Genomic DNA, 11,483 nt, shown 5'->3' with positions numbered 1-11,483 from the left:
TTTCTGCTAACTTTCACTTTGAGGGGGTAAAACCCCTACGAAAAAATCGGTTTTTTCCTTTCCATGTAAATATCTTCGAAACTATAAAAGATAAAAAAAAATTTTTTTAACAAAAGTCGAACGGTCCATTAGACGTCCACTGGATGCCAATTTCTATGTAGATTACAACAGTTTTTATTTCGTACATCCGATGACTTATGTCACTACAAACCGATACACAAGTCTCCTCGAGAATCTTCGAGATGCAACGTGATAATCATTCGGAATTTACCGCGACGTACGATAATTCGATACGACTTGAAAATACTTTACGATACTCAATGCCAAAGTTCTCGATACTAGTCCAACTGTTACAATGCACAATAATACAATAATAGTTAACTCGACTTTATCTGCACGATACAAAATATTTTTCGACAATACCTTATTACGATACACGATACTGTCCTTCAAAATTATATTCGATGCTGCTTGCATTCGTAACACTTGCTTGCATTCGTAACAATTGCCTATAACACAGTCAACAATCTTACAAACATATACATGTAATAAAATTGCTACATCAAAAATAAATGCCAAAATTATTTACGTTGTATATTGAAATTTTCTACGTTCTGCTCTGTAGGAAGCAAGAAATTGGAATCTGGAATATTGTAATAAATTTATTAATATTCAACTAATTGTACATTTATAATAACTTGCTTTTAATATAGGTACCGTTTAGTATTACGTCTACATCTTCCCATTTCTCATCAGATCCAAAGAGTTGATCCTCTTTTTCGAAAAATGTTTAAATGAAATATTATTTTTATTGTTACAATATTAATTTCCTAATATGACCCAGCAAACAGTTGTATAACATCAATGTTGACGCAATAAAACGGATTATAACAGGCAATATAGCATGTTAATTACATGTAATATCCACGTTAGTTGTAATTTCCGACTCATTGGCTATTGTAGTTATATAATATAAATATAACACGTAATTAAAACGCAATATAACTGTAACATGGAAACATAAATACTATACAGCAGTTATATAAATCATAGAAATGTTACGTGGTTGCAATATAGATTGTTATAAAACTGTTTTTAAATTAATTATATTGTGGTTATATAATATAATTATATTTATAAATTTTAAATGAGTACATACAATTCCCAGGAATATCAAATTCCTAAATTAATTTTAAATAAAAGTAAGCGAAATTGTACTGGAAGCAACATTTTGTTTATTTTTATTTAAAATTAATTAATAAGAACTTGATATTCCTGAGAATTGTAGGTATACATTATAAATAAAGTGTGAAAGGAAATATAAATAATATTTATATACAAATAAATAGAAAATGTATGTTCAAAACATAAAAAATATATTTTATTATTTAATAATATAAATATATTTTATATATATATATATTAGAATTAACTGATATATTTTAAACACTTTGGAGAATCTCAGTCACAATATATATAACGAAAATATATGTTTGTAAAACTTGAACTACATGGAAAACATTTTTAACATTTTGCAAAATGTTAATCGCAGTAAGTACATTTTTAGAGAAACGAGGTCATGGAAAACATTTAAACATTTTGCAAAATGTCAGTCACAATGTTTTATCAGATTCTAGTAATCTATTAAAATATGAGTATAATATATACTATAAAAATTGAACAACATTAATTAAGCATTCTGCAAAATGTCAATCGCAATGTTCAGCAAATCAAAATCGCTATAAAAATATCTTGTAAAGAATAAGAACTATAAGAAACATTTTGAACATTTTGCAGAATGCCAATCACAGTATTATCAAAAATACATGTTTAAAGAAACTGAACCATATAGAAAATATTTCTAACATTTTACAAAATGTTAATCGCAATTTTACCTAAGTACATTTTTAGAGAAACAAAGTCATGGGAAACATTTAAACATTTTGCAAAATATCAGTCACAATGTTTTGAGATTCTAGTAATCTATTAAAATACGAGTATAATATACTATAAAAATTGAACAACATTAATTAAGCATTCTGCAAAATGTCAATCGCAATGTTCAGCAAATCAAAATCGCTATAAAAATATCTTGTAAAGAAAAAGAACTATAAGAAACATTTTGAACATTTTGCAGAATGCCAATCACAATATTATCGAAAATACATGTTTGAAGAAACTGAACCATATAGAAAATATTTCTAACATTTTGCAAAATGTTAATAGCAATTTTACCTAAGTACATTTCGATGCTGCTTGCATTCGTAACAGTTACCTGTAACACAGTCAACACATCTTACATATACATGTAATAAAATTGTTACATCAAAAATAAATGCCAAAATTATTTACCTTGTATATTGAAATTTTCTACGTTCTGTACAGGAAGCAAGGGATTGGAATCTGAAATATTGTAATATATTTATTAATATGCAGCTATTGTACATTAACAATAACTTGCTTTTAATATAGGTACCGTTTAGTATTATGTCTATATCTTCCCATCTCTCATCAGATCCCAAGAATTGATCCTCTTTTTCTAAAAATGTTTAAATATTTTTATTGTTATAATATATTAATTTCCTAACACAACTGTTTAAATGTGATTATGGGTATTTTTATATCAATATAAATGGATATTTATTTTTCAAAAAATGAGCATTTTTTAAATTCTAAAGCTTCATAAACAATCTAATAGAATTCTCTTTATTTTAAAAATAAAAAGTTAATTCTAGTTAATATTAAAAGTTAATATTCTAATTCTGAAAAAGTTTAACTCTTAAAAATTTTGAAGTACAATTGTATTTGTTTTAAATTTGACTTTGCTGCTATTAAAATTATGTTTCAAAGTAGCATTTTAAAATATAAATTTTAAATAAATTATAATGTAGCACGTTATAAACAAAATTAGTTAAAAAATATCAAAAATAAGAAATCTAAAAATTTACTTTATATATTGCTTATGAATAATGGTAATAAAACGTTTAAGTTTATGCACAAATATACGCACACACAAAATCAACTTCCTAAAGATTGGGTATATTATTTACATTATATTAATAAGATACCTTGCTGTGACGTTGCAGCTTCATTGTATCCATCATTTCCTCGTTTCATATTACTTAATCCTGAGTTATCAGAGTATGATAGTGATCTAGAGGTCACAGTGCTTGTTCAAAATCGTTTTTCTGCAAAAAAATTAATGTTACACTAATTATATATCACATATACAACTTAATAATTACAAACACAAAATGTGTTATATTGATAAGATACCTTGCTGTGACGTTGCAGCTTCATTGTATCCATTATTTCCTCGTTTCATATTACTTGATCCTAAGTTATCAGAGCATGATAGTGATCTAGAGGTCACAGTGCTTGTTCCAAATCGTTTTTCTGCAAAAAATTAATGTTACACTAATTATATATCACATATACAACTTAATAATTACACACAAAATGTTATATTGATAAGATACCTTGCTGTGACGTTGCAGCTTCATTGTATCCATTATTTCCTCGTTTCATATTACTTGATCCTAAGTTATCAGAGCATGATAGTGATCTAGAAGTCACAGTGCTTGTTCCAAATCGTTTTTCTGCAAAAAATTAATGTTGCACTAATTATATATCACATATACAACTTAATAATTACACACACAAAATTTGTTACATTGATAAGATACCTTGCAGTGATATTGCAACTTCATTATGTCCATTGTTCGTTTCTTTATTACATAATCCAAAGTTCTCAGGACACAATGGTAACTTTGAAACAACAGTGCTATCGACTTGTTTTTCTGCAAAAATTTATACATTTTATTTTCAAAGCATTATAAATAAAATTAAAAAGATTATTAGTAACAATTTAGATATTCCTTTTATTTACGATAACTTAATATTTGTGCAAAGTAAAGTGAAATCGCCAATGCGGTCCGGGGTAGATTTAGGTAGCCTACCCAGCAAACACAAAGTTACATGTAACGTGCCTGTTAGTTATAATTTCTCACTCAACAATGTAATTGTAATATAACACACGTGTTATATTACAATTACATTGTTGAGTGGGAAATTATAACTAACAGGCACGTTACATGTAACTTTGTGTTTGCTGGGTACTTATATATCTGTGTGAATTTTTGTATACTGTTTTCCAACTGGTCCTACGCACCGATTATTTATTGGACTTGAAACACATGTGTTTCAAGACCGACAAATCGGCGTGCAGGACGAGTTAGAAAATAATATACTAAAAAAGAAGTATTCTTGATACATACATACATACTTTTTTTACATTTTTGACGTTGGCTATCTTGGCACTCTTCTCCATCGTCGTCGTCGCTGTTGAAGCGATTATACGGAACATGAGGTCTTTTTCCTCGTCCTAATCGTTCATCATCGGTCGTCTCATAATTTGAATCTGTCGCATGTTTTCGTGCTGATTCAAGAGACACTACGCAGTAAGAAAGTTAGTTCTTAAATTTCTGGAATGAACTATTAAGACAATATTAAGGTTTTTCTAAACTTCAAATTATATAATCTACAAGTGATTACGTTGGCAATATAATAATTACAATTTAATAACATTTATTTAAAAAGTAAATCTTAAAGCATACTTTGATACAATTTTTCATTTTTTCTATTCAGTTACTGGACTTTTACACTTATATGATCATGCAATAATATGCTCATGCAAATCTATATATTGACATTTTGCAACAATGCAATTGTTAGTTCTTTAAGTGTATGTTACATAAAAAATTACATAAACAGAATGTAAGACGTATATAAACTAGACACCGAATATAGCGCGAGACCGCTTCGTGTGTATACGCGAGCTGGCAAGTGTTGCGAATACTCGAGATTATTGTATCTTAATAATGGCTGAATCAATCAAGTTTTGAGTAGACTCAATTGATAGCTTAGATTTTAATTATATTACTTACTGCAATATTTTATGATGTTTACTTGATAGCACTCCCATGTATTAAACTCTGGACTTGCATAGTTTGCAATCAGCTGTGGACAGTTTGCTGATTTAGGCGGCCACCAGCACAACAGATTATCGGCATTATCATTTTCTATGAGCCATGTTATTGGTATTTCTGAATATGTAGAGTCCGTGACAAATTTTACAACCGCATACATTTTTTGTGTTCGTCTTGTGTCACAACTCATTGTTCCTTTCGCGATCTATAAAAAAGAGAACAATATTTACATTAATAGAATTACATTTACAAAAAATTAAGTTCTTACAAAATACCAGGAAGCACATACATCCGCACACATGTCCGAAACCGGAACGAGACGTTTTAAGATGTTTAATGTCCTAGTTTCGGACATGTGTGCTATTTGCAAACTCTTTTACATAGAAATACAATTTCTTATCTAAAACAAAAATTTTATTAACAACTTTCTTTAACTCTTATGTAATAATTTCAGAAATAGTTTACATAAAAGTTGCTTAAAACATATTCTTCATATTTAAATGTGAAAACAACCTAGTCAAAATGATGTCAAAGTGACATCAAATTGATAAGAAGTATGATGTCAAAATGTGTGATCAAAATGATAGTAAAATGACGGAAATATGACTGCATAACGTCCTATACCATGATGATATTTTAGTTAATTCGCTCACTTTTGTAATTTTCACTAAGTTTGAAAGTACACAATCGACCCTTAGGTAGAACAAAGAAAATAATGATAAACGATTTTGACGTCATATTGACATAATTTTGACAAGGCTGTTTTCACTGCAATTTTATATAATAATTATCTTCGAAAAATAGTTAAAATGTTATAAATTCAAATATATATTTATAAAATACTCGTCTTATTTTTGTAAATAGAAGATTTATTTTATGTAAGCATGATTGTGAAAGACTAACCTTTTATTATCCTTTTGTCCTTGCAAACCCAAGATATAAAAAATTGCACGGTATTTATACAATATAAAGAACGAAAGTTCATATTCAAGTTGTAAAAAATTATCTAAAAGTTAACATCTTAATGTATTTTAAGAAACTTTTACTACATCTAATTATTGATGAGTTGAAGCGGTACTATTACATAGGAATCAACTTCATCAAGATATTTCAGTTTTAAACATTTTTTCTGTATTCGTGTAACTGGAATTGTTATAATCTTAAATGTAATAACGTTTGATAATACTAATATGTTAAGCCTTTTCGAATCGCACGGTGTAGTGAAAAGAGAATCTGGATTTAAAAAACGTTGTGCACGGGAACATAACACGTTGTTCTGTTCAAAAATATCTAAAATAAAAACCAGAGTTGTCAATAAATAAGGCACAATTGTCACTTTTATTAATTGCAATCTTAAAACATTTAAACTGCAGGTAAGAAATATTTTCATTATTCGACCGGTTTTTAAAAACCGGAATTGGATATTGCATCGTGCGATCATGCGGTTAAATTGGTATTTGCAATTCTTCAAACATACGATTTCATAAATCTTTTAATGGTTTTCCGGTTTGATGTAGTTTCTTTTTAATCTTTTGCATATGGTTTTTGAATTTAAAACAGCAAAATTGTCTAAATAACCAAAGGTTTTTACATCGTTGACCAAATGAATAAGATTATGAACGTTGTGTGACAAATATTCGTCACCATAAATCTTTCTATAATTTGAAACAAACCATACCAATAACGAATTAGCATAAGCATTAAACGATATACATAACTGTGGGTCGCTTAAAATTCTTATAGCAACAGTAAGAGAAACAAAATGATCATAGTATATTGATCGCATTATTGATTTCATTGTAACAATTCCAATATATAGCAAGAATTGTCAGAACTCTGTAGCTTTTCAGCTTTCAAGTTCATGTAAACTTCTCGGTTTTCTTGAAAATTCTGTTGAAATACAGGACCTAATTGCTTTTAGACGAAACGAAATAGAATTTATATCTTCTGCTGTCAATCTAATATTTTTATTTCTTTTAACACAAAATTGCAGCAATCTTTTTATAACATCTAAGCAAATTAAATGCATGTAATCCAATGGAATTTGTGAAATTATATTAATTGATAATTTTTCTAATATAGAATTACCTAAATGATGTTCAATTTGAATTCGATTTCTAAATGTATCGTTTGTACGTAAAGTACAATCAATTTCGAGAAAAGTTACTCTATTTTTTACAAAGTCACCTTCTTGTATACATTTAGAACAAGAAAAATATTCACAATGACTTTTCGTATAAGTAATGAATAATCTAACCAAAGCGCCACATACAATTACATTAATAACAACTCTAAACGTTTTATTGTAAACGGTTATACCACGTTGAGAAAGTACAATAAATTCATTAACAAAATCAGTTAGAAATTCATTAGCATCAGTAGGCTTGCAGATACCATGATATACTCCAATAATAAAAGACATTGTGTAAACATCAATTTCCTCTATTGATGCCAAAATCGGCCAAAATCGACTACCGGAACTCTTACAAAGTGGTAATCCATCTATATTTAAATTTAATTTTATTTCTTTAGTCTGCAAAAATTTGAAATATATTTTTATGAATCGCTCCAGACTAGAAGAAAGGCCAAAGTGTACGTAGCGACCACAGTCTGCACCTCTAAAATTAACGGACGCATTTCGTGGGGTTTCAAGTAAGACTCTGATATCATTAGATAATTCAATATGACCGTGTTTTTTTAAATCGAAAGTAAATTGTTAGCTGTATTATGTGAAATGTTATCTTCAATTATTAATCTTTGTAAATCTGTTTGTAAATTTGTTTCATTTATACAATCGCTAATATCTGTCAATGTCAGAGTGCCATCTTCATCAAATGAAGACCGTGATTCAATATCACATTCTTCATTAAATGAAGAACATAATTCAATATCATGTTCTTCATGAAATGAAGAACGTAAATCAATATTGTGTCCATTTGTGCTTTCTACTGTAATTCCATTAATAATCTGTTTTGATCTTTCAGCAATGTAACACTTCTACAAGATATATTATCAAAAGTCATTCGCGCTTCATCTACCGGAAAAAGTGCTACGTTCCAAACAATTGATTGTATCAAAGAATCTTTATAACAATGCAATTCACAATTAATTAATTGGTTTTTTCATCTTTTTGATAAATACCGTACGTCCTTAGGCATGATGCAGAGAGGTTGTGGTTATTCAAGAAGGCTATACAAATTTTACATGAAAAAATATTTTTAAAATGTTGTATGACTTGTTTAAATCCACAATTTTTAAATTTAAGTATTAAAGAATTCCAGAAGTATTTAACAATAAAATAAAATTATTAAAAAGTTATTTTAAAAAAGATATTCTCAATAGACAGCATTATACATACAAAAAAAGATAAACCATATTTTAATACATAGCTTGCCGAGTGTCTGTGAAGCTGGCATGACATTCTATAAATTTCAAAATATGAATTTCAAATACTAAGAGTTCTAATAGCATTTTTAAATTCTACAGTTCCTGTTAATTAAAAAATTAAAAAGTTTCGCATTTTTTATATAAAAAAATAAAAATTAAAAAATTGTCAAGTTAATTTTGCAAATCTAGTACGATACCCTCTCTTCTAAAGAACCAAAAGCCGTTGAATATTATCAATTTTTAATAAAGTTCCCGACAGTTCTACTCGAGATTCATACGTATATAAAATTTCAGATTGATATTCCAGCATCAATAATTTTTAAACATTTTTTTAATATCTGGGCCCAGTACAACACTTACAATTAGTGAAAATGATTTTTTAGTAGTTCTAATAGTTCTCGACAGTTCTAAAAGTTTTATGCTTTACATGTATTTTTATAAAGAGTTTCGACCGTTAATTTATTTTTAAACAGTTTTAATGAATTATGTTTAGCACGACATTTAGTGAAAATGTGTCATTAAAACTGCTGGAAATTATCAGAACAACACATTTTCACTAATTGCAATATCATACTGGATGTAATTATTAAAAAATGTTAAAAAATTAACGATCGGAACTCTTAATAAAAATAATTGTAAAACATAGAACTATTTAAGAACTGTCGAGAACTATCATTAGCCCTGGAATGGTATACCTATATTTTTCGACTATTAATGTTTTTTTTTACTGGGTTAAAAATATACCCTATTTGTTCCCAAACGTGCTGCATTGAACAGATGAATTAAAATCATTATTATATATGAATTTCTTCGTCTTTTTATGGTAAAGACGATGGTATAATCCAAAATAATATTAAAATTATCATTAAACGTGTAAAAAATTAATTTAAACACAATAAAATTAAAAAAAATCACAAAAATAACTTCTTTTCAAATTCATGTTGAGCAACAATATTACATCGGTAAGCCATTCTAAGGTTAGAATTACTGAAAATCATTAAAAGAGATACGAGATGAATTTTTAAAAGAGATATGCAATTTGCAATGTAAAATAGATACATAGGCCAATATTCATAGTCCGTTCTTATTTTAAAACTATCTTAAATAATGTTTTAAAATGCTAATATGGTTGTTGTTTGCGCGTGCGTAAGATGATACGCAATCGCACGGAGAACGCCGGAATCCGTCCCGAATGAGACGCGAAGTGAGTGGTGAGGAATGCGGTAGGTTCACGGGGGGGACGTAAGTGGTGATAGGAAGAAAAGAGGAAGCAACCCAGTGAACACAGTAATATAGCAGCAGTGTAACAGCAATGTAACCGAATATAACAGGTTACGTTACTCTGAAATTACACGTAACTTACATGTAAGTTACAATTTCCGACTCAGCAATATAACATGTTATAATTACATGTTATCTAACCGTTACACAACAGTTACAAAGAAAAATAAAATAAAATAAAAATTTCATTTTTTTGAAATTATTTTTATCAACAGCACATACTACATTTAGAATAAATTTTTATTAATTAATTAAATTTAAATTATGTTATTTTTTATTTTATTCTTACTTGCCGCTGCTAGGTTTAAACCCGGGACCTTAGGATTACGAACCTTGTACTCTACCTGCTACGCCAATTTGACTCACCGATATGGGTATTTGTTATTATTTACATATACCTATATGTTATAAACTGACGCAATTATATTATTTCTTATAAAAGCAATTAAATTTTGCGAAACATTAGAAATAAATAGCATTAATTTATTTACTTATTAATTTCATTGTTAAATTTATCTTTTTCCATAACCTTAATAATTTGATGGAAATTGCGATCTATTTAGCACTAATCTTTGAAGCGTTCAAATGATTAATTAGATGGTTAACTATATAGATCATAATTCTAAAAAAAATTGAATAGTATACATTTATTATTCTGTTTTTGTTCAGCACATGATGAATTTAGATTTTGTGCATTTTTTGTGCGCAGTAATTGTAGACAAACCGTTATTTTTGAAAACATCTTTATAATAATTTTTTTTATTATTAAATAGATCTGTCATTCAGGATGTTATAATGTCTGATTTCTGAGTCAACTACGACGCATCGTTCCGTAATAACATTGATACGAACGTGTTATGTTACGATTATACAATTTTTGTTGAATAACTGTAACGCCAAAACAATGTATAACAGCTAGATCACTTACGTATAACAAATATTACGTAACAGGTTATTTCCATGTCATATAGCACCTACATATCACAAGAATAACAATGTTAAATTAATTACATGTAACTTCCATGTTATATTGCCACTATAAAATGTGTTCACTGGGATGTCACTCACACTTAATAATTTATTAACACGGACGTTCAGAGCGAGGGGCGAGCCGTATCTCTTTACACTCTTACAAAGATCTTGACATGTCTGATATTACGCTGCCTGTAATCGACGCGGAAATCTTGAAGAGCCTCTAGGAGTGCGTTCTGTTTCACGCATGGACCGCATGAACGACAGCGCATCACATGAGCGCATTGAGTTGTTTCATTTTTCTCATGCTCTTACTGCATCGTGTGCGTTCCGTTTCAACGCATGAAACACATTCATGCGCGCATCAGCTGCCTCACTCGGCTGCGTTCCGTTTCAACGCATGATGCGCATAATGCATTGTTCATCCTTGTTTAACGTTTGACAAACAACAAGGATAAACGATGCATCATGCGTATCATGCGTGAAACGGAACGTACCTTATGGGTGCGTTCGGGGAGACGCTATTAGCGCTACCAGCATCAGTCCATCTTCATTACTCATTAAAAGTAGAACAAGGATAAACTGATGCTGATAGCGCTAATAGCGTCTCCCCGAACGCACCCTATGAATACCGACCATAATGCACGAATAGCTAGATGAGATGCGCCTAGTTGTTGCCTGATCCCGAATGTGGCTTATTTCGTGTAGGAAGGCATTATTGACGTCTTCTGTACATAAGTATTACATTTAGTTGAGGTAGTAATGAGTAAGTGTGTGTATGAAACATTACATACACACACTTACTTATTACTAACTCAACTAAACGGCTGCGTTCAGCAGAAAAAGCAGCTTTAC

The 11,483-nt window shown here is 29.1% G+C and overlaps 1 protein-coding gene across 11 annotated transcripts; it reads right to left on the bottom strand.

The window, feature by feature from the left end:
• Nucleotides 1–1,419: 1,419 nt before the first annotated feature.
• Nucleotides 1,420–10,981, bottom strand: LOC105836362. Of its 11 annotated transcripts, XM_036288867.1 has the most exons (10): nt 10,725–10,910; nt 10,585–10,630; nt 5,892–5,910; nt 4,947–5,193; nt 4,286–4,453; nt 3,687–3,800; nt 3,480–3,599; nt 2,477–2,539; nt 2,353–2,403; nt 1,420–2,275 (listed from the first exon to the last, which is right to left on the bottom strand). In XM_036288867.1, the coding sequence occupies exons 4-10, from the start codon at nt 5,176–5,178 to the stop codon at nt 2,232–2,234; spliced, it is 792 nt and encodes a 263-aa protein (XP_036144760.1). In that variant the 5' UTR covers nt 5,179–5,193; nt 5,892–5,910; nt 10,585–10,630; nt 10,725–10,910; the 3' UTR covers nt 1,420–2,231. The 11 variants fall into 11 exon arrangements, with proteins under 11 accessions (XP_036144760.1, XP_036144763.1, XP_036144757.1 ...); XM_036288870.1 differs by lacking the exon at nt 10,585–10,630; XM_036288864.1 differs by lacking the exon at nt 5,892–5,910 and having other exon boundaries at nt 10,725–10,909.
• Nucleotides 10,982–11,483: the final 502 nt, after the last annotated feature.

The sequence above is a fragment of the Monomorium pharaonis genome, chromosome 6, assembly GCF_013373865.1.
Source record: "Monomorium pharaonis isolate MP-MQ-018 chromosome 6, ASM1337386v2, whole genome shotgun sequence".
In the NCBI taxonomy this organism is placed as follows: Eukaryota; Metazoa; Arthropoda; class Insecta; order Hymenoptera; family Formicidae; genus Monomorium; species Monomorium pharaonis.
The sequence above is the reverse complement of the archived record's forward strand: the minus strand, read 5'-3'. Positions and strand labels throughout refer to the sequence as shown.